Raw genomic sequence first — 24,585 nt, 5'->3', positions numbered from 1 at the left:
TCAGTGCTCTATTGTGGATGTTTTGTCATTCCTGCAGGAGCTGCTGGATAAGGGCCTTTCATTTTCGACAATTAAGGTTTATTTAGCAGCTATATCTGCTTGTCATATTGGCTTTGACGGGGTGACACCAGGTGCACATCCCCTCGCCATACGTTTTCTGAAAGGAGTTCGCCGGCTGAGACCCGTGCTTAAGTCCAGTGTCCCTGCTTGGGACTTGTCTTTGGTGCTGGAGGCCCTTTGTAGCCCCCCGTTTGAACCTATTGAGTCTGTGGATATGAAATTTCTTTCATATAAGACTGCATTACTTCTCGCTTTGGCTTCGGCAAAGCGAGTGGGTGACCTTCATGCGCTGTCTGTGCATCCCGCCTGCACACAGTTTTCTCCTGATGGCCACAAGGTCGTATTGCGTCCAAATGCTGCCTATTTTCCCAAGATCATGCCTGCATCTTATAGCTCAATGGAGTTTGAGTTGCTGAGCTTTTGCTCCCCTCCTTTTGCATCTGAGGAGCAGAGGAGGATGCATTCTCTTTGTCCAGTGCGTGTGCTACGCACCTACATTGAGCGCACTCAGAATGTGCGTTTATGTGACCAGCTGTTTGTCTGCTTCGCCAATCCAAATAGAGGTAGATCTCTGTCCAAACAGAGGCTGTCCCACTGGATTATAGAAGCTATCTCACTGGCATACAGCACCAGAGGTCTTGCTTTGCCCCACGGGGTGAGGGCTCATTCCACCAGGGGGATGGCAACCTCATGGGCTCTTTTTAAAGGGGTGCCTGTAGCTGATATTTGTGCGGCAGCTAGTTGGGCATCACCGCACACTTTTGTGCAGTTTTATCGGTTGGACGTTACAGCCCCTTCGGTGGCTCATACTGTCCTTTCTGCTGGGTCTACCACTCACTAAGGAAGTAGTGGCCCGATTCCGGTTCGGTGGCTGCTCTGCGGGGCGTGTATATATGTCCCATACTTATGTGTTGTACCGAGTGAATCGACTGAAAGGGAACGAATAGTTATGTCTATAACTTCTGTTCCCTGAAGGAGAGGAACGAGGTACAACACAAGGTGACCCCACTGAGCAGTTTGGCTCGGTGAAGAGCGGCTATCAAACTGAGGGATGACTGTGATGACAGCGGCTATATGTGCAGGCGGGGCCGTGCGCGTGTCATCACACGTCATCTGCCTTAAAGGCGTGAATAAAGGTTTCTTCAGCCAGGACACGCGAGGGCGTGATATCCCATACTTATGTGTTGTACCTCATTCCTCTCCTTCAGGGAACAGAAGTTATAGACATAACTATTCGTTTCCAGCTGGGTGTTGTGTACCTGGAGTCGAGTGTTTTAACCGATGCATGAAACTATACATTTTTAGACATAAGTTGTAACAGCCGCCGTTTTCTTTGTGAGTATTTATTACATGGCGTGCTGCGGGGAAAAGCCTGTTCTAACGTTTGAATCTAAGGACGGCATTTTCTTTCAAAGTTTGAGTCTAAGGTTTATTTTTTAGCACCTGACGGCTCTTTTTCGCTTCTCATCCATAAACACTCTGCATACTCTTTCACGTGATTCAGTTTATTTTGAAAAGTCTCAAAAGGACCTTGAGCTTTATTGTGAAAGGTTTACGTGGAAAACAATCAAGCGGACACGTGATGGTTTTACCGTCGTTGTTGCTAACGACAACGCATAAAAACAGTCGCTTATCCATCCGTAGTGTGGTTATATTAAATATAAAAGAAAGAGAGAACTTTAAGAAATTAATATAGCCACTACAGTGACCATCAAAACGATGAAAAAATATTGCCGTAAACAGTTTATTTTGCGACACCACGAAACAAACAATAGCATAAAATGAAACGATAGACATTTTTATATCGTCATCCGATATATATCGTTATATCGAACAGCCCTAGTATATATATTAACAGGTTGAAGTTGGTTTGCTGAATATAACCCAGTTATTTCTCTTTTTCAACTCTTCTGTACTTCCCCTTCACGCTCTCTTCCTTCTCTTGCATCAATTCAATCTCATTTATTCCATTCTCACCAAATTCATTATGTCTGTCAACAAACCTCCAACTCCCTCTAATCTGTTCCACTGTTTCTCCTTCTGCCTGTCTGCAGATGAGCTTAAGCCAAGCAAAATGAAACCTTGCTGAGCGGTACACACTTGTTAATAGTTCTCTGATATGATTATGTAGACTAACATTATAAGATCAGTTAAGAAAGGATTTGTGGGACACGCTGCTCTGCTGACTTCAGTATGAAATCATTTCGTGTTAGACGCAAATCTAAAAAGACAAGCGTTTGCTAAACTTTGTTTTTTGGGGGAAAATATTCAAATTGCAGGTTATTTCCACTTTTAGGGTTTATCCCTTGAGGACCATTAAAAACGGGTTGACATTGTGGATCCTGCCAAAAACTAATTTCAGAACCAAAGATGTCTCCTCTTTTGATGGCCTGTGGTGTCCTCCTGTCATGCAGTATCTGACTTGTTAAATGTCAAATCTATTGTCAGTGATGCCTCCTCTGTTCTACTCTTCTCACCTCCAGCTTTCAACATACGTGGTTATCCTGACCATAGTTCTCTTCACCTGTGTTGTATTCTAGAAAGAAACTAGCAACTAGCAACAGATTATGAAAAAAACACTTGCACTGGCCCTCAAAAAGCCATTGTGTTCTCGCTCTTTGAGACTATGCACTGAAACATCACTATTACACAGAAGCTTTACCTGACATGCTGTTTAAGGTGACTTGACTTCTTATAGGCTTTACTGCAGAACTGGCACTTGTATGGCCGGTCATTGGCCACAACATCCAGGTACTGTTGAAAAGCCAGGCGGGGGTTTTGCGATGGGATGAGACCTGTTAAAAACAACACGTGAGCTTACAACAGCTAGCCTTCTGTGTGGTGAAAACATAATGCAGCATTGCCCAATATTTGTGGGTATGTGCCTGTCACCATGCCCTCTTACCAAAGTCAGTGATGAGGATGGGTTCCTGCAAGGGGATATCTGGTAGAGGTAGGTTGCTTTTGGACACTTTGGCTTTGTTTGCTTTCCGTGGAAATTTATGCTTCTTCTGCTGCAAGCTTTTGAAGTGAGAAGCGATGTGTGTTTTCCTGTGGCCCGACGTACGAAAGATCTTGTCGCAGTGAGGGCAGGGGAAAGGCCTCACACCTAGAAAAAGTCAGGGAAAAAAATAGATGTTTTGGAAAATTAATATTTAGAGAATAAGTTTTTCTAAACAACAACAACAACAACAGAAAAAACTAATAAAATGAAAATCTAAACTTACATAGAGGTTTTAAAGTTATTAATAACTAAATCAACGTAAGCACATAACACATAAAAATATACGCTCTTGTAATTTGCTTTAATTTTGGTTACATAAGGTTAAAAGCCTTCATTTAGCAGGTAACAGTGTATGAAACAAAACAGATATAAAACTTTGAAAGCATGAAGCTTTCGGAGACATACGTCTGAAAACATATTTATCAAAACTTTACCTTAGAACTAATACACAACCAGCGCTAAAGTAAACACCTAACAGAGTGACACTACACAGCAATTAGAGAGACAAAAACTAATGCACCGGCGCACATAGTAGCTCAAACACATATAGCGTATACAGTATATACATGAATACAAATGAGGGCTCTAGCTTTAGTGGCACCATTAGATTTATGCAAGTCCTGCTTGAGCAATTTGTTGCATAATTTACCACAACATATCTTATTTATTCTAAATAACAGCGGCTGAAACATAATATTAAGAGCCCACACACTTCTCCTTTAACTTATGCTTAAAGTGACTATGCTAGAGTAACAAGTAAATAATGTAACATACGGAGTGACTCTATAAAGTGAAATGTGCTGGTGTTGCTTTGGCTTTATGTGTGACCCCTTCACAAAGCAGACCCGCTTCTCACCTGTATGCAGCCGCATGTGTACTTTCATGCTGCCAGAGGTGGAGAAGCACTTCAGACAGCACTGACACTCGAAGGCCTTGATACCCGTGTGCGTCTTCATATGTGCTGTGAGGGTGCTCTTGACAGCAAAAGCTCTGAAGCACTGTTTGCACTTGAAAGGCTTCTCGTGGGTGTGGATGCGTATGTGCCGAACAAGGTCACTGGGCTTCTTAAACTCCTTGGAGCAGTAGGGGCATCCGTGCCAGCGAACACCATCCTCCTCCCTTATGGAGCCTGGAAAGGGCAGAACATATTTTCTCTTTTTAAATAAAATTAAGTATCTCTGTAAAAGTATTTATTAAATTCATCTCACTGAAAGGGCTAAACTCATAAAGAGTAAAATATCCCCTCCTACCTGGCATTTGTATAGGTTTCTTAAAAATGCTCCTCTTTTTCTCCCTGGTCAGTTTGTCTGTACTTTGCACTTTCTTGTTTTCGACAACAGCGCCATCGGTCGTTTGGTTCTGTGACTCTCTTGGAGGGGCGTCACTCTGGGGTTGGACCACACTCAGCCCGCTGTTCTCCAGAGCTTGCTGTAGTACCAGAGGAGAACCACAACTTTAATATACATGCACACCTCACACACACAAGCAATTTCAAAGAACCACAGCAATGGATTTGAAAAGAAGCAATCAACCGAGCAATCAAGATGTGATTGTAGATCATTTTTAGCGGTTTAAAAGTAAAACACACACACACACACACACACACACACACACACACACACACACACACACACACACACTAATGTCATTATAAATCAAGGGATTTTTTTTTTATTACTTGAAAGAGAACCCTTTAAAGTGCAGGACCTGTGGACATCAGTAAATAATGAGGTTCTTTTAACAAATCGCAAAGAATATTGTCTGGGAAAGGAAAATCGAACACAGGAATGCTGCTTAAATCTTTGAAAACACTGAAAGTGATTATTTAAAAATATCTCATTATTCAGGTACTAATAATTTTAATATGGCCATTAAAATAAAATTTTAAAAAAGCCATGATGCAAAGCAAAGTTCAGCGACAATCATATCTTATCATGCTGAGGAGTAGAGGCCGTTTTAAACTCTGTGATGATGCTCATCTCTAAAAGTTCCTGGTGCACATTTGTTAAACTGCCCTCTCCCCTGGATGGATGGTGTTTGCAGAACAGTGAAAAAATCTTGACATTCAATCACCAAATGAAAGCAGAGCATATCATTCATCACTCAGGAGTCTTTTTACTTTAAAACTTCTGTCTGAATATATCATGTTTATCTGCAGTTTTAGTCCATTCTCATTGAGTGAAGATTAATGTCTGTAATGTACAAGCTGGGTCTGCGGATTGTCGTCCAGATTGTTACTGGATACTGCTTTTTATATTGTAACAATCATGCCATTACACGCCACTCACCTGTAGGATGTCCTGGTTAATAGCAGTTTCCATTGTGATAGCTGGCTCTGGGGGCTGGGGCTGGGCTGTCTCCCCACTGACCTGTTCTGACAGCTCTAGAAGTTGCTGGATGACATCTGTCACTCCCTCGCCACCTTCTGGCACCCCTGGAGCCTGACCTGTTGTTTCAGCCTCCTATAAAAAAGACAAAAAAAGAGGTGAGGGGACCACGAAAGACACAGATCAACGTGACGAAGAGCTGGGACAAGCCACAATTTGTGGGATGACTAAACTTTGATTAGTAGCTCTGTTGAGCTTGAAACAAAGCACTGGTGATTATTAAATAAAATATTAATGCCCACATTATTTATGCACATATTAACATGGAGATACAACATCTCAACAAAAGGTTCATTTAAGTGTAGATATGGCAGGTAGATCATCACTGAATAATGAAGGCTGTAATTAATAACCTGCTAACAACCAAATAATGGAAACACACCATTCTCGTTCTAAACTAGGGCGACGACTGGCTTCATGCTGCATTGTATGACTGTACACCAGGTCAAATTTGGCAGCAGCCGTTCTTGATTGTTCTAGAGCAGAGGGAAATCTTTTACCAGGCCAAAACTGAAAGACGGTGCTGCTCTTTTAGTGCAAATGAAATTGAAGTTTTTAGAGTTTCTAGCAGTGGTGACATGGACGTATTGAAATGCCAATGGCAAAAAAACAAACCACAGTCATTATCTACCACTAAAAAACAAACCAAAACAAAAAACTAAAACCCTTTATCCTGTGCAGTTAAGTTATCTTCGGATAAAGAAGGAAAAAGCTGGAAGGAAATAAAAGTCCACAATTTGAGAAGCATTATCAGTAACAGTGCCTCTAGGGTTCGCTAAAGCTACCAACCACAGTGAATCAAACTAGACTTGTCTGCGTTCAATACGGCTGAGGTTTTTTTTAGTGCTGCACTTTGTTTTTTCTGCTGCTGGCACACTGAAAAAAGTGATAATAATTCTGGATCATAATCGAGTTATGGGAAGCTACTTCTTTCCTCAGGGAAAAAAAAGAAGCAAGAAGCAGAGAAAAACTGCATAATTTTGTGAAGCATAAGCAAACAGCCTACGTATGAACTAATTTGGGAAACAAACTCCAGTGTGTCTCGTTAACATTAAACATGAGGACCACAGGACACTTGAGAACCCTCTGATCAGATGCTGGACCAAAGAAATGTTTTCTAGCGGATGTTCTCTTGTTTGGTACACAAGCTTCTCTTACCGAAGTGCTGGATGGCACCTCAATCACGGATATGTGCATTTTGCTGATGTGGGCGTTCAGACTGCCAAGTTTCTTAAATACACAGCTGCAGTCCATGCACGGGAACAGCGGCACCCCTTTGGTCTGTAAGAGAACACAAACACACAAAGCACATTACAGCTAGCTGCTGTATGGAAATATAATAATATTTCCACATATGTCAGAGTGTTTAACTGGAAACGAGGTAAACCTTTACTTTCCCCTTCATAAAAAACCCCCCAAAAAACTGCCTCATAAACAATGAAATTATATGTTTATGAATCCTTAGGAATCACAGGTTGGGTACTAGTTTCTCGAATTCCCTTGATCACTGTGATGATGATGATAGTGGTAATCTAATAAAACCACACATCAATTTGGTGTGTCTTCATTAGATTACTGTGAGTATTGCATATAATGCAGCTGAAGTGGCTGAAGTAGATGTAAAACTGACTCTAAACATCAGGGGAAAACTGTATATAATGCTCACCCTGTCACTCGTTAATGTATTATATTAACCTTCTGGTGTTTATATTATTATAGATATATGCACATTGTATCAAGCTACTGTTGGTGAACTCAAAATGTGTGTTTAAGTGATCATGAAGCTCCAAAATCCTATATACTGTATTAAAAAAAATTAAATTAAATTAAAAAAAAATTTAAAAGTGGTAAGTCTCCCTTCAAGGTCGTCTTATCATGGACCCGCAATCGACATTTACTTGGAAAGTTCTCTTCTGTCCATTCATACCTGCAGTTTCCCCACGGACAACAAACTTGCTAAGTTAGAAAACAATCGACGTGAACTTTTGTGTTGAGGATCAGAGCTGGCTAATATCCCGAGAACAAACAGCATCTTTGTGCATGCTGTTTTTTAAATCAAGGCAATCTTCGCTAACAGCTGACCCCACTCACCACACTTTGCGCTGCACAACTTTATACGCTTCTTCAAAATAAAATTCAAGCTGAAGCATGTTGATTAGCGCATGTTGCTAAGGACCAGTGCAGTCAGAATCATCAGTATCAGAATCTGAATGCTTTATTAATCCCTTACAAAATGATATGGTTACAGTTGCTCCAAGTCAATAAGAACAGTACTAAAGACTGAACTAAATTAAAGAATACAATATATTAAAAAGTTTACAAAATATAAGAAGTAGCTCTAATATCTACATATAGCTTATTTATAATGGACAGAGTCACAGAACTGTAAAACTGCACTCTGTAGGCTTCTATCAATATCTATAACTATGTCAAATCTACTTTCATATGAACATAAAGAGTGCATACATCAATCTATAAATCACTCTTTCAAGTTGTTTTAGACCTCAACTAATCTTCTTATGGCTGCTCTGCTGCTAGAACCAGCCATCTTTCATGTGTTAGGCAAAGGTTTTTTTTAACTACTACACTATAGAGCCATCGCGTTAGACTTGAAGTATGATGTTTATAAAGAAGTAAAATAGAAATTGACATAGCCCTTTTAGTTTTTACAATTTTCTTCCTTTTCTAAAAATTCAATCCCTCAAGTGGCATTATCAGGAGTGTGCAGAACACATGTGACCAAAATTCAGTCAGATGTTGTGTTAGTTCACTGTAAGGGAGCTTTGTGTCTACATTCTACATATACACCCTACATATGTCTCTACGTTATAGCTGTAAAATCCTTGAAACTGAGCAAATGTGTAGGTAGAATGCTGAAGAACGCTTCCATAACTGAAAACACAGCAATATGTGAGAATGAGGTAAGTCTAATATTTAATCTAAATGCAGTTACAAAAAAATACAAATCTATAGGTCTTTTGAGCTTGTCACCAAAAACTTTTGATTGCTTTTCCTGTGAGGGTAAACCACTGGTGAAGTAGATGAAGGTGGTTCAAGTCTGTATTCACTGGAAAGGATGCATTTGGAGTATGTTTGGAAGAGTGTGGGGCATATGAAAGAGCCCCAGAAAGGTATCATCAGTGCCAGGATGATGGGCTTGTTGCACTGGCCTGTGCTGGTGTGGAACATATGGGAGAGATGGCTGGACAGAGGAGGAGGACTGTTATTTTCTTGTAGTGGTGGTGATGAAGCGGGAGAAAAGGACTGTCAAAGATGGGGAATAACTAGAAGAGAAGATCATATGGGGAGTTGGTAAAAAGGGTGAGGGTACAGATGGCCACAATGACAAATGAATCATGACAGAAATACTGTCTGTGGAAGATGAAAAAGGAAGCCGAGTGAAAGTGTATATGCAAGAACTGGAGGGCATACTCTTCTGTTATTGAAATATATTTCAATGTAATTCACTGGGCAGCTGATCCAGGAGTAGTATGTATATAGTGCTTTAGTTTGACCCCCTTCACCTTAGAGGTCACAGTGGAAAGAATCTGTAATTTTTTTCTCTAATTCTGTTAACTCCAATGTAAAAGTCTACACCTCAACTACAGTGCTGTGCAGAAGTCTTGAGCCACCTGTCATTTCTTTATATTTTGCTTCCTTAAGAGGAGCTTATAATTTTTTTTAATTAGTCCTGAGCAACAGTTCTCAAGTCTTTCTGAGAGTTTCTTCAGTCCAGTCCTTGGTCAATGACGTGTACCCATTTAATAACCAGCATCTGAAGAGTCCACTGGACGAGTAAACGTAAAGCTGCTGAAAACATTTGAGTCAGTTGGTTCTGAAACACTGATAGTGTATGAAGTGTGTGCTGAAGTGGGACCGAGGTATCCTCCACCAGCTCTTACAGTTTCTCGTTCAACCTCATTTCACAAAAGTCAAAAGCCAGCTATAACTGGAGGTGGCTGTAGTGGATGATCAGTCTAACTTATAAGGTGTGAAATTGTGGTGAATGAATACGCATATAGGGCTATGCGATATGACCAAAATCTCATATCCCGATATAAGACATTTATCGTCCTGACAACAATATAAATCACAAAAATGTAATATTTTCTGTAAATTCTGTGAATCTCGGGCAACTCGACTTGCGTGAAGCTTTTCCAGCCGGGCGTCCTTTACCTGGAGTCGAGTGTTTTAACCGATGCATGAAACTATACATTTTTAGACATAAGTTGTAACCTCCACCATTTTCTTTCAAAGTTTGAGTCTAAGGTTTATTTTTTAGCACCTGACGGCTCGTTTTTGCTTCTCGTCTGTAAACTCTCTGCATACTCGTTCATGTGATTCAGTTTATTTTGAAAAGTCTCAACAGGATCTTGAGCTTTATTGTGAAAGGTTTATGTGGAAAACAATCAAGCGGACAGCGGAGCCACGCGATGGTTTTACCGTCATTGTTGCTAACGACAACACATAAAAACAGGCGCTTGTCTGTCCATAGTGTGGTTATATTAAATATAAGAGAATGAGAGAACTTTAAGAAATTAATATAGCCACTACAGTGACCATCAAAACGATGAAAAAAATATTGCTGTAAACAGTTTATTTTGCGACACCATGAAACAAACGATAGCATTTGTTGTCATCCGATATATCGAACAGCCCTATATGCATATGCATAATATTCTGTCCTTTACTTTTAGACAAATTATAATACCATAAATTCATTAGTATTAGGTTAATATGATACTCATATTGTAAATTGGTGTTTTACCAATCAATGAAACGACTAATGTTCTGCAGCTGATTTTAAATCACAGATTCACAGGAGAATGAGTTTTTTCCAAAAGCGTCAGCACTACAATCTGTGTCAAGCAAAGGCTTTGGATGCCATTAAACACTTTCTCCCCTGGCTCCTCAGTAAGCACCAGAGCATGAAATCTATTGTGAATAGCCCCTGACTTTTTCTTTTTTTTAAGTCAGCCAATTGTAAGAACAAACTGTCTACAAAAGCAAAGCTAAAGAACTCCTGTGAAAAACTGATGCATTATTCAAAGGGTCCAGCCATTGGGCTCTCCAGTTCAATCAACTGGCCAAATCACCATCTCTTATCATGGAATAGACAATGGTGTATGCAGGTAAGACAACACACACTTCAATTCATTTGACCGATTGAACCGCTGACAAAAAATTATGCAACGTTTTTCTCAAAAGCACTTTTTATTCACAATCCAAATAACAGACCACAACCAGCCATTTAATATGATTGCCAATCTCTGACAGCTCATTAACGTAACCTAAGTGTGAAGCTTTTTATTAATCAGTAAAATCTTTTGAAAGAGCCATAATTAAAACGCCCCCGCTTCAGTAACAAAGAAGGATGTGCTAACATATTTGTAGCAATTTCCTGTATCTCTTCTTTAGGTGTATAATTAAGCTTGATTTATATTTATATTTATATTGTTTAAGCAACCCGACTGCAACAATGAGAATTTTACACCTCCTTGCTTCTGACTATAAGAAAGTACAGACTGTGTGTGCTACAGAAAAGACCCAGGTAAACCTATTTCTCTCAGCAGCCAGGTTGGCTGAAGTGAACTAAATTAGTTTAAGGCTTGGTGTGCAAGCACAAAACATCATTCATGCTCACCTAGCACTGCTCATTGTGATGAGGGACCTTTGAGGGACCTTTACAATCATTATGCCACAGAGCTGAGTTAGTTCAGCTTGTAGCCACATTACTGGAAGTAGTCATTAAACCAGGAGATACCACCACCTCTATAAATCCAACCATTAACTAGTTCAGTTGATAAATTCTAGAAACAGACACAACCACACACATGAGAATTTAGGTCCCCAGAGAGGTCTATGATGTGTGTCCTTCGTCTGACCCCTCAACCACAGTGTAGCACTAAGTGGAAGACTTGACAGACCCCATTTAGCCTCCCTGACAATACGAGGAAGGATAAATCAGCTAGGCTGCAAAAAATGGCTTCTGTGAGGTGTTTACAAAGGAGAAAAATCAAACAAGGAACCTTATGCCCTTTCTGACACACAAACAATATGACAAAGTGCCGTGCTTTTAGTATAACAAGCTGTGAACAGAGGTTCTGGCAATTTAGCGTGTGACTTAACAAGATGTACAAGAAAAAATACATATATGTATCTGGGGAAACAGTACAACTGAACGACATGCTAGTGAATTGCAGAAAGCTGGTAAAACAAATGAAGTCAGTTTAAATTGTCCCAACTTTTCATGAACATGATGTTTTGGGTGTTAACTGTTCACATAAATTTGTGTGAAGTCCTTAACTCAAAACCATTTAAAGTCCTTAAAACTTTTACTTTGAAATTTAGTTTTAGTTTCCTGAATTTAAGTCGATTCATTAAGTTAAAGAGGAACTTGCAAGTAAACAAAACAAGGAGCTCATTAACCGTTTCAAATAAAACCAATGGCTGACTTCACCCAAGGAAAACCTTTCTTTAGGTGAGGTTAAACTGGTACCATTCCTATACAATGTGATACCAGGATGTCAGAAATGTAAAACATTATAGCATCAATTCCCCTTTAATGACAATATCTAATCTTTATAAACAAATGAATTACACAGTCTTGAAACATGCATCTGAAGCCATGACTGTGTTTTTACTGTGCTCTTACCTCAGAATGAACCCTCTGAACGTGAGAGTGCAGGTTCCCCTTCTGGGAGAAGGAAGCAGGGCAGAACATGCAGAGGTGAGGTTTCTCCCCGGTGTGTCTCACCATGTGAGTCTGTAGCACCACCTTCTGGTTGAAAGCCTTGCCGCAGTGCGTGCACTTGTAGGGTCTCTCACCTGCAGAGGAGGAGCACGATCAGGTCAAGAATCAAGCTGTAATAATGACAATATTTATAATAATATCAAATTTATACAATCTCAATGAATCCCTTGTCATCTCCAGAAAATTCAACAACAAAATTAAAACTATTCCTGGAGATATAGTAATTATTATATGTTATACAATACATGGTTGTGTTTAATGTATGATCATTAAAAAACTCACCAGCATTGCTTTAATAAGAATTTCTCCAACAATATTACCCACATATGTGACTGTCAGTGGTAGAATATCTCATTTTGTTACAGTACCACCATGCAATTTTGTCACCTTGGTAACAACATAAGGCTGGTATTACTTCAAGCTAAATTAAGATGACTCAAATACAGTCCTGTACCATTCCAACATCACTGCAAGCCACAGAGGTGCAAATGAACCATAATGTGTGTTTCTATAGTCTTTACCTCATCAACTGAAAGGTTGTTTGAGATTCAAAGCACAAAAGAAGTCAATTCAATCCTGCATTAAAACCCCCCAGCTCAGCCCAGCCAAACTATTTAACATGTGGATGATGGGTAAACAACACGTGGGTGGGAGCTACTGGCTACATTAACCTGAACCCAGATGGCTGAACGTTCACAGGAGCCACAAGAACATTTGAATTGAACCGGAATATCGAATTCTACCCACACAATCTCTCCATACGACAGCTGAGCAATGGGCCCAGCTGAGGTGTGCAGTTTTTCCAGATATGCAGTGCAGCTACTTACGAATTTGTAGCCTTATATGAAAGAGCAGAAGAAAAGAAAACCAGAATTAGCGCAGTTAAGAAAGTTTGTTTTTTCCTGCTCATAAAAATGTTTGTAGCTACCAAAGAGTTTTCCATCAAAAGAAAATCATCAGGATTATTTTTAACCTGTGGTTTTAAGTCTTAATATGTTTTTGTATATCAAATACCCATATATAACAGGAGAGAATGGTAATACAAACTCCATGTTTTAACCATATGAGGGGCAATTGTGGCATAGCTTAAACCCCCCAAACCCTCATTCTGAGCTACAAAAAAGCCCTTGATTATATATGGTTTGTATATTTTAATTTTATTGGACAGCATTTACAGGAAGAAAATGCCTCAATGGGACATAATAAAATTAAAAAACAAAATGAAAGAAAACAAAAAGTCTCTAAACACCTTGAAAGTCCACTGCAGGTTACTGAACCCCAATCAATTCAAGCTGCTGCCAGTATCCACTCACTCTTCAGGTTTCTGGAACCTCAAATGCAAAGTTCATTTACATATGAAATATAAAAAGCAACCGCTCACACTGTTTCAGAGAAGCCAGAGAAATATCTATAACTCTCTCCACCACACATACCACAAGGGCTCAAGAACACTATAGAGGAACAGTGTCAGTAAACAAAGTTGTTGTGGCAGTGCACACACAAAAGAAAGTTAAAACCACAAATGCTTCTTTGGTTAGATTTTAAATTCGTTTTAGAAACTATTGACGGGCTCTGAATAGATGTTTACCAGCACACAGGTCAGTAGCCAGCATCAGTGGTGGCGGTGGAGTGCATTCGTACATGTGGTTTATTAACTTCTTTGCTTAATGATGTTTACAGATTATATAATTGAAGCCTTTGCTTATTTAAAGCAGGACATAGATCAGCTACATTCTGCTCACACAAATGTTTGACACATTATAAAACAAGTAGCTGAATACTATAGAAGCTATACAAGCAAGAATGGCAGACTTTCAAAACTACAACAGCTGATCTCCTCAGTTCCTAAAATAAGAGTTTCCTCAAAAGAAGACTCAAATTACAAAAACGTATTGTTGGCATCCAATTTAACGTGAGCCTACAGTCTGCTACAAACTATAAAACCCCTCACTTTCAAAGTTTAACATGATGTTTATATCAATTATCCTATATTTAATGGAAATTGATATAAACATCATGTTAAACTTTAAAAGTGAGAAGTTTTATAGTTAGCCAATACATTGCATGAGTATGGACATTAATTTTATTTTCATTCCACAAACGGACGAGAGCCCGATGGTTAAGTGCAAACTGCATCCAGGACAGTCTCTTTGTGGTGGTTTTCATCTTTGCTCTGTGTTCATACCTGAATACTAAGAGAAAGATTATGTGTGTGTCCTCATTAGGATAGGGATTTGTGATGGTGTGTATGGACGTAGCCTGTGGGTTTATATTGTTACCTGGTAATTATGATGCAATGTATTTCAGGTCATTTTACAGGAAAACAGAAAAATAACTTTACTTTTAATAAAAGTGTTCTGTGTAATGTATGAATCTGTAATATATTACTTTTTTGTGTAACGACCCTAATACTAATCACAACAAAAAGGGGAAATACCTCCAAAATGCACAATTATTTGACCACACAGCATTGCATAGCAATGTTGGGGACTCTCAAAGCAGAGCCAATGAGAATCCAACAAGAATCGACAATGGAATCGCTAAATTCTATCATTTCCCTTTCCTAGTTTTTACTGACATTTTTCCTAACAGGTTCAGAGTGAATAGGTGTCAGAAGTTTTCCAACTTTTGTAAACTTTACATTCCTTCACATAAGACTCATAATGCTCATCCTAATATTTTAAGTTAACATCTAAGCTAATTAAAACCACTGTGAACTATCAAGGAGAAACAATTAGATCCTCTTCTCAATGCTGAATGGCGGTCTAAAGTTTTTTTTGTTTATAAATTCATTATCCAGAACAAAAAAATTACCCTAAAGGATCCTGTTTTGGCCTGAAGTGGACACAATTCTACCCTCCAGTTTCTGGAGTATTTTTGCTCTGAGCTTAAATCTCAATATAAGCACTATAATCAAGTTTTTCTTTTTCCATTCTCACTCACCTGTGTGTATTCGGATGTGCCTGATGAGCTGGCTGGGCTTTTTGAAAGCCTTTCCACAATGATGGCAGCTGTTTGTGAACCCACTGCGATCTATGTTTTTCTTGTAGTTTCTTGAAGTAGAAGTAAGTGGCCTGTAAAGGAAAGAACCATGAAAAAAAGTCTAGTTTAATATAGTGTGCATTAACATAGGACCACGGAAAGTCACTCATAATACAACAAAGCAGTTTTTTAAGCCTTATATTTGAGATTTAGACAATTATCCTTTGTGTACAAGTATTTTCTTTACAATTAAAACAAATGTTTGTTCTACAAGTAAAGACAAAATGGTATGTGGCATTACACACAAGTGCTTTCTGAATGGTTTAATGAGTTTTAGAAGGACGTGAATCCCAACTCATCTGCACACTTACAGGAAATTGAACTTCTTTAAGACAGGCCTCAGTCCAATAGGGCTCCAGACCTTGACAGTCAAGCTGTTCTAGTAGCATATTTGTTACTAGTCTGCAAATTAACATTATCATAGAAACCATGTCTAAAAGAATAGCTCTGAAGTAGCATAAAGCATTAAATTGGCATAAGGCGTTATTTCAAAGTAGTGGACCTTGGTTCTAATGCTTAGCCTCTAGCAGTAACAGGCTACAGAGAGTTTTGAGAACAGCTGCATAGACTCGCCTAAGCATTTTTGTGCTTAGCTCAAATGAAAGATTATCTGACAATGACTACAAATGTACTTATTTTCCATGAACGCCATGAATGACAGTGGTTTAATTTCATCACTCTGCAGAGCTGCAAATTCACCTAAAACTATTTTGCAAAAATGTTTTTTTCTTCATAAAAGATTAATCTATCTTGAATCAGACACCCCTCGGTCTGTACAAAATACTAGATATATGTCGATGCTTTGAATTTTTCTTTAAACAGCTGCATGATTCATGCCAAATTTTTAACCCAAAGCTTTTCCACTTGACTGTGTCAAATGTAATAAATCAGCATCCTGAAGTGTCTTGTTTGACCTCATTTTGATGTGACTCTTCATATGCTCCTTTATTTGCGCAGACGTCTTGAACTCCTTGTCGCAGGTCTTGCAGGTGTAGACCTTGACGCCCGAGAGCTCCTTCCGATGCTCCTCCAAATGCAGAGAGAGCTGGCTTTGAAGAACAAACTCATCTCCGCACTCAGCACAGATCAGATTCTGCAGGAATGGAAACCAATAACATAGAAAGGAGTCTAAAGGAGAAATAAAAGTGCATAATATGCACAGAATCCACAGCATGAGGCATTTTACCTCCTCCTTCTCATGCAGCATGATATGGGATTTAAGGCTGGCGATGCGAGAGAACTTCTTATTGCAAACGGGGCAGGTGAAGTCCGATGTAGTGTGTGTGGACCTGTGTAGCGTGAGGTTGAACTCCACGTTGAACGTCTGTGAGCACTGGTCACAACGATGAGGCTGCAAGAGAAAGAGAAATGAAAGAATGGAAAAATGGAAAAAAAACGACCTGCTGTGAGCTTCTTGTAGCTGCTGTCACTATGTGAAGGCAGATGGAGACAGAGAAGAGACTAAAAAGACAAGACGGAACAGCTGAATCTCAATCAATGTGCTAAATTAAGAAACTGCTTTGTTGTGAAGGGTAGACAGTACTGTATATTAACAGGCAAAGGAAAAAAATCCCCATGAGGCAAAAATGGCCCCAATATTAAATTTCTTTTCTATTAGAAGAACAAGCTGACTTCATTTCAGAGTGCTTTTTTGAATCTAGTCAAGTCTGAGAGTGGTACTGACACAGTTGAGTCTTACTCACTCTGGCATACCCAGAGGCCACTGCTCTTCAACCTGGAGAGTGGGAGCAAAGGCAATGGACTTGAAATTTAAATGGCCCAGAGCTACAGGTGCAGCTGCAAATGAAATGAATTAGGCTCCAATTGACATCTTTTTGCTCCCGGTCTCTCTATTCTAACTTTTTCCTCAGTAGCACAGCATGAAGAACTAAATCCCTTAACTTGCCTGTGATTGTGCGCAATGTGTGAGATCCTGAGAATATAAGTGAGAATAAAGAAGTGAGAGAGGGAGTGTGACCAAAAGCGAGCATGAAGTGAAGCAGGCAGAGATGCTGTAACCATTATCACAGTGTACCCGCTTCATACAACATCGCCATACGTGATCATAAAGAAGTGAAGAGAAGTTTTCAAAATGTTATTTCAGGAATACTTTCTGTCCTATGTGGTGACTCAGGTGCTAGCCATCACACTACCATCGTCTTATTTTACTGTTGGTATGATGTTCCTTTTCTGAAACGCTGTGTTACTGTTATGCCAGATGTAGTGGGACACACACCTTCCAAAAAGTTCAACTTTTTCTCATCAGTTCACAGAGTATTTACTCAAAAGTCTTGGGAATCATCAAGATGTTTTCTGGCTAAACTGAGACGAACCTTTTTTATTTTTTGATCAGCAGTGGTTTTCGTCTTGGGACTCTGCCATGCAGGCCGTTTTTGCCCAGTCTCTTTCTTATGGTGGAGTCATGAGCACCGACTTTAACTGAGGCAAGTGAGACCGGTTCTTCGGATGTTGTTCTGGAGTCTTTTGTGACCTCTTGGATGAGTCGTTGCTGCGCTCTTGGATTAATTTTGGTCAGCCAGCCACTCCTGGGAAGTTTCTTCCCTGTTCCATGTTTTTGACATTTGTGGATAGTGACTCTCACTGTGGTTCACTGGAGTCCCACAGTTTTAAAAATGGCTTTATAACCTTTTCCAGACCAAGAGATCTCAATTACTTTGTTTCTCATTTGTTCCTGAATTTACTTGGATAATGGCATCATGTCTGGCTTTTGAGTATCTTTTGGTCTACTCCACTTTGTCAGACAGGTCCTATTTAAGTGATTTCTTGATTGAGAACAGGTATGGCATTAATCAGGCCTGGGTGTGGCAAGAGAAACTGAACTCAGCTTTTTGCAAAAAAAAAAAAAGGAAGGAAGGAAACACTTTTTCACACCACTGTATGCTTTGGCTTGTTGTCATGTTGGGAGAGAAAGTAACGACCCAGTCCAAGTTTTGTTGTTGACTGCTTGAGGTTTTCTTTTAAAATCTTCACATATCCCTCATTCTTCCTTCCAACTTGATGAAATTCTCAGTTCCAGACGTGCCAAAGGATTCCCACAGCATAATACTCCAACCACCGTGTTACACTGAGGGGACACTGTGGGGATGTACACCTCTCTCTTCTTTCTCTAAACATAAGCAGTGCATCTGTGGCCAGAGAGCTCTAGCTTCTTTCCATATGATCAAAGGATGTGTTTCCAGTGTGCATAATCTTTCTCCAGGTTGTTATCGACATACTTTAGTCCGGCTTCAGTCAAGTGAAGATTTTCTTGGTCTTGTAGTCCATTCGTGTGCACGGTTGTAGTGATTGGCTTCTTTGAGATTTCAATTCCTGACCTGGCTAAGTCATTTATGGGTGTCATTGCAGTTGTTCTTGAGTCATTAGACACATCTCTTACTATTTTTCTTTCCAGAGTCTTTGAAATCTTTGGCGTCCGATCTCTGCCAGCCTATGATAACTTTGTATATCCATCTCCTGCTGTGTTAGCATAAGTGATTCTTTTTCTCAATTTACACTGATTTCCTTTGTCTTTGGCATGATGCTTTCTCAAGTGACAATTCAAACCCTTTCTGTAGCTTTTATACTGTGTGTAAATGGGAAGATAACCCTCAGATTTAACTTGACTTTACAAGCTTTGAACATTACAAAGTTAAAGCACATCACTGCACAGCTGTGGTTTGTACTATGGCTCAATAAAAAGGTCAGTTTGTCAGAGGGCTAATAATAGTGACTCTGGTAATTTTTGTTTTGCTTAAATAACCGTGTTATTGTGAGCAAACAAAAATAACTTAATATTTTTTTAAAGAAAACTAATATTTTTTAGACATGTTAAAAATCCCTTGTTCTGTTAAAAAGGCACTAGGGAAAAGTTTGACAAAAACTTTAAATTTCATATTTTGTTTGGATCTGTACATCAGTTAATGATTTTCAGAAATTTCAATAGGACTTTCCTATGTGGCAGCATGACATGGGTTAGGTGGGAAAAAGCACTCTAAAACTACAGAGGGAAGACTCCAGCTGACATCATACAGTAATATTTACTGTGCTGTCACTGGAAAGGTAGGGTGAGAAACCATGGTCTTTTGACTGTTTGTAACAGTACATTTCAGAAGCTTTCAAAGTAAATGGCTGCAAATAAGTTAAAACCTGTGCTAAGACTGCCAAACAGACTACAGCAAGTTTAAACTTTCACGCTGTGAAAAATTATCCAAGCTGAAACATCCAGGATAGCTCCAGCTTTAATGCTAAGCTACTAGAGTGGCCCAAATCCAACCTGCAGCTGTAGCTGGGTCATCCACTGCAGCTTTAACACCATGTCTGTCATTCCCTTCACCTGCTCACATGGTATGAGACTAACACTTTCTTCTTTTTCCATCATCACAAACCCTAATACTCCAACCAATTAAATCAAGTAATTAGCCTAATTCTTTTCAAAAATTTTATTCAAGGATTTTGATTTTTTTTCCATTTGAGTTGATCAAATTCAGTACTTTTAATCTGCTACTTTGCAGATTATGCAAACTCTAGGTCAAGTATAATTTTAGAGTAATTATTTTTATCGTATGCATCGACTACAAGCTGCACTTGACTATTAATATTGTAGCATCCAGAGTGGGTGTGATAGAGCCTGACTGATATCAGGTTTTCAAATCACCAGTATTTGGCGATTTAAAAATCAGATATATCAGGTGATATTTTTTTCTATCAGACAAACAAAACGTACACATATTTTTTTAGGTGTAGTTATTTTACTGCCACAAGTGGTTCTGCCTGACTATGCTCAGATCACTGGTTGTTGTTATGGTATTTCAAACAATCTTGCAGAGTGCCCTCTGATGGCCAAACTATGTAACATGAACACTTATAACTTGGTTAATGGGCATTTCTCCTGTATCTTCTTCACTTCTTAAAAATGTTCACTTATCAGCTGTTATAAATAACGGATACAGATATATTGCCAAATAGCTAATATCGGTGTTGGAATTCATTTTGAGGACGTTCTGGGTTTCTAGTAGCAAACTGTAGATGTTAGCTAAAATATTACATGTGCTATCATACAGTCAAGGTCTATAATTTGTCGTTCAAACACGTAATTTTTGTAGCTTTGCCTTCTACAATTTCAGGTCGTCGAGGTTTAAGTCAAACAAGTACAGATCCAGCTTTAATTCAATGGATTTAAAAAATATATTGTATTACAGGCATTTTTATCCATAGTGCCCACTTAAATTACGGGACTATGTAAACTAAGTCATATTAACTAAAAAATATCTGTGATGACTTAATAAGCACTTTAATTTAGCAGTAATAGAAATCATTTGACATTTAAGCTCATCAACTTTAAAGTAGTCGCTTACTTTTTTTTAAATGTTCCCAACTTTTTGTCAAGGGCTAGACCATTTTCAAGCAAATACAATGCACAACAACTAAAACCCTGGACATCATCACTCAACAAATATTTGAGCTGACATTAAATGCTTGAAAATCAATTAAAAAGCACTACCAGAACTACCCTAAAATCCTGGATGACCGTCAGTGACCTACATCTAAAGTGAGCAGACCCAAGATATTGTGTCCTGCTGACACATCCATCTTGTACCTACCTTATCATTGACCTCATGTTCACGGAGGTGCTTCTGCAGCTGGCTCTCTGTGGTAAAAATCTGGGAGCATATTGTGCACTTCTTATCCTTGAGCTCCCCATCACTGAAGCCCTCTGCCTTAGATTCACTGGGATCCGCATCTGATGACAAGCACAAGAGGTGACACATGAGTATCTTAATGTGCTTTAAGAGGCTTTCTCCTGTGAAGGATAGCTAAAGTACATGTTGTACCTCTTCACTAACACAGGTTATGTGTTGCCTGGATATTTTTCTTTTAAGTCTGGATTCAAGCAGTAGGTAGCATTTATATTGTACAGTCACATGACTCTCCATTCAGATAGTGTATTTATGGTATAACAGCAGATGCCAGGTCTAAGATTAACATTAAACATATCTAGAAGCAATATTTGTGAACATAAGTTATCATTCTGATCGTACATGAAATTAATAAAAGTATTTCTCCTTTTCAGCTCATTTACAATCGCATGTCATATGTGCTTTTAGTTATACACATGCACCTGTCTAACTTGATTTCGGCATGCAACACTTGGTGTTGCATGTCCACTGGAGTGGTTAAGTCACCGACAGGGTCGGACTGTATAATCCAGCCATCAAGTTTGATATAATGTCGGGTCCTCCTCGTTTACTCGTCAATCAGTGGGATCACGGGGTAACATTGAGTTTAAGTTATGCGGCCACCGAGCAGCTGTAACAACCTTGTGTTCTGACAATGTTATCAAATTGCAAAATGAATGCATTTCCACAGCACATGAAAACATTTTCTTTGGGTCGTGTTAAATGTGCGGTTGTGACAACTTGTTCCAAGATATGCATCGGCAGCTGGACAGCCTCGCTACAGCGCTTCACAGTATCAAAACAACAATGGCCAACATTTTAGCGTGTTAGCCAAGAAGCTAACGATAGCGAAACCAGCTAGTTAGCAACAACATGCTAACAACGAAATACTAATAAATGTATAGTCCATGTAAAAAAAAGCGTACATTAACTAACGCCACACAGCACCGAGCTCCGCTCCTCGCGGACACCAATTTAGACTGGAAGCCAATAAGAAGAGCCACCGAAACGTTATTAATATCATTCCGCCTCAATCACTCCTTCGCCGTACAAAGCAAAGCCCACCCGCAATACTATATCCGGGGACTATATGCACTACATTGAAGTGTTATTATATGCGCTACAGAGGTGTTTGGCAAAAAAATAGCAGGTTATTTGGATAGCCCATTATCTATATATTTTATTCTTTGCATTTTGGTACTTGTTACCTGTTTCGTCGTTGCTTTGAACTCTCAGTTTGCGAGGCCGGCCCCGCGGCATAGTTCCAGTACTCAGGGTGGGTGTGCTGTGAACGATTTGCTTTTCAAAATGGCGACTCTGTCATCAGTAGACAGCAGCGTCCTCGCGAAGACACACAGCTGCACGGACTAGGGAGACATCTACTGTTTGGTTTGTTGTACTTCATTTTTTGTGTACTACAACAGCAACCTTCAAGTTTTGAAGCTACGTTATTATGAAATGCTTGGAATATGCGCAAAGCCACTTATTTTAGCAGTAAACGACCCGTAAAAAGATAAAATAACAAGACACAAGTACAGTCAAATTCGTCAAAATGTTTTTTCTTTTTAAAAAAGGAGGTATTTATTTTCATTAATGGCCAATAATAATAATAATAATAATAATAATAATAATAATAACAATAATGATAATAATAATAATCAGACCAACAGACTAAAACACACTTTCTTAGGCATTGCAGATACACCGATTTCAAAGTTTTAATAGCCCACTAAAAGAGAGAAAATGCCACAAAGTGAATTAAAATGCTACTGACACATTAAAGAGCCTATCTGTAAAAGGATGAGTATAATATTGCTGGCAGAGAATATAAAAGCACCCATAAAATGCTCTGCATTAATTCAACTATAAACTTGCTTTTGGCGTAGTTTAAATCCTCTAGGAGTATGAGATAAAAATATCATAACGTGCAATATGTTAGTTTGGAGTTCACAATTGAGATCCTAATAATTTTTCAAAGACAAGTTGTAATCTGACTTTAGCTTAATTTAACACCAGCAGAGGGAGGCAATGAGTTATGAATAGCTTTGGTCATTTATGGGCCGAAAATCCTGAAGACACTAAGTGGATGATTGTGAAATGTTGCATTGCCTGAATGATTGTATACTTCACTCTTATCTCCGGGGAGTCTAAATGATTTGATATCTAGTGAATGTTTTGAACTTTACAGTGCAGGCACACTGCTGAATTAAAAGACAGTTGGTGCACACACCCATGCAAATATACCCAGGATGACTAAGGCCATGTTAAAGACTATGCATGCTTCTCATTTGCTTGTCTTTGTCTGATAATAATCTATGTTTGTATTGATGGCAGCACTTTTCATTTCACACAAAGTCAAAAGGATTTTATTTTATTTTTTATTTTAGTAGGCAAAACGCAGGGAAGCAGAGCTCGGAGCTAAAATAGAGGAACAAGACTATTGCTGTTTAGGTTACTGAAACCCCTGCAGAGGTTTGTGGCCAAATATAAATAAATCCTGCTCAAAGTTTCATCCTGGCACTACGGTATATAAGTGTAGAAGAAGAAAACACACCCAAATGCAAATCTAACATATTGACTAACATGTATTCACAGAATTGGAAAAAAAAGGCACCACTCCTACTAATTTGAAAAATATTCAAAATACATGCTTTTTAATGGAAAACAATGCTTGTTCAGCTTTGCTCTGTTGCCCCTTTGTTCTGTAGACGTATGTTTGGCAGCATGTAAGGATGAGCCTGATTGACTCAGCAACATTTTCCCCAGAGGCCTACAGGTGGAAAAGCAACGACTTTTGTCTGTATTTTTATTTGTTTCCAAAAGGGGAAGTCAGCTCCTTGAGTTTTAGTGAATAAGCAAACAACCAAGTGCATGTTCATTGTGTAAGAACATCTGTTCCTGCCAGGCCGCCACTTACTTTGCACGTCCCCTCGTGGCTGCGCAGGCCACTGATGTCACCACTGAAAACAAAAGCCTGGACACATCACTCTGACCTTGTGGGATTGTCCACACCCCTACTTGCGCCCTTTCCTTTTTCTTTCTTATTCACCCCCCTCACTTTCCTTTCACCACAGTCAAGAGGAAAGTGATCAATCATTAAAACTGTCGTGGGCTCGGGGCAGTGGGATTCTCAGGAAGCCCACATCTTTAAGAGATATGCTAAAGCCACGTTGTGATAAAAACATGCTGCGAGGGAAAATAAAGTGAGGGAGCTGCTGTCGTTGGGTCCCATCACTTGCTTTGTCATTCATGCTTAACAAGCCTCACCAAAAAAAAACCAAAAAAAAAAAAAAAAACCCCACTGACAATCAATGGCACTGGCAGTGCTTTTCCACAGACTGGGCTAGACATGAGTCAGACTTGGAAATGCGGTGCTTGTTTGCAGCACTTCGCAAATTAGGTATCTTGTGAATAACTCCCTCCCAATTAAAGATTTAAACCTTGATTTCTTAGCTGTCAGCCGCTGCAGTTGAACTTTAATGACAAAAGACTATTCACAGAAGCGTCAGCTGTCAGGAGCGGTGTCCTTGCTGTTTCACTTTTTAAACCAAGACATTGTTGTCTGCAGATTCACCACAGCCTCACAGAAAGCACACAGAGACTATAACTCAGGCTCAGACAAAGGATAAATTCAGACCTAATATTCTCAACATGTAGCACGAG

The 24,585-nt window shown here is 39.2% G+C and overlaps 1 protein-coding gene across 1 annotated transcript in view; it reads right to left on the bottom strand.

Moving 5' to 3' along the window:
• The window catches only part of LOC134636957 (zinc finger protein 236-like), a 52,487-nt gene extending 30,275 nt beyond the window's left edge, over positions 1-22,212 (bottom strand). Inside the window, exons 1-12 of the mRNA XM_063487242.1 lie at positions 22,131-22,212; positions 20,848-20,987; positions 16,434-16,598; positions 16,162-16,340; positions 15,149-15,279; positions 12,107-12,279; positions 6,610-6,732; positions 5,353-5,526; positions 4,315-4,492; positions 3,921-4,193; positions 2,966-3,169; positions 2,723-2,855 (exon numbers count right to left, since the gene is read on the bottom strand). Coding sequence (XP_063343312.1) covers positions 2,723-2,855; positions 2,966-3,169; positions 3,921-4,193; positions 4,315-4,492; positions 5,353-5,526; positions 6,610-6,732; positions 12,107-12,279; positions 15,149-15,279; positions 16,162-16,340; positions 16,434-16,598; positions 20,848-20,987; positions 22,131-22,182 — 1,925 coding nt within the window. The 5' untranslated portion in view covers positions 22,183-22,212. The remainder of the gene's footprint in view (positions 1-2,722; positions 2,856-2,965; positions 3,170-3,920; positions 4,194-4,314; positions 4,493-5,352; positions 5,527-6,609; positions 6,733-12,106; positions 12,280-15,148; positions 15,280-16,161; positions 16,341-16,433; positions 16,599-20,847; positions 20,988-22,130) is intronic.
• Between the last annotated feature and the right edge of the window lie 2,373 nt (positions 22,213-24,585).

The sequence above is a fragment of the Pelmatolapia mariae genome, linkage group LG10_11, assembly GCF_036321145.2.
Source record: "Pelmatolapia mariae isolate MD_Pm_ZW linkage group LG10_11, Pm_UMD_F_2, whole genome shotgun sequence".
Lineage (NCBI taxonomy): Eukaryota > Metazoa > Chordata > Actinopteri > Cichliformes > Cichlidae > Pelmatolapia > Pelmatolapia mariae.
This window is presented reverse-complemented; position numbering and strand designations above follow the sequence as displayed.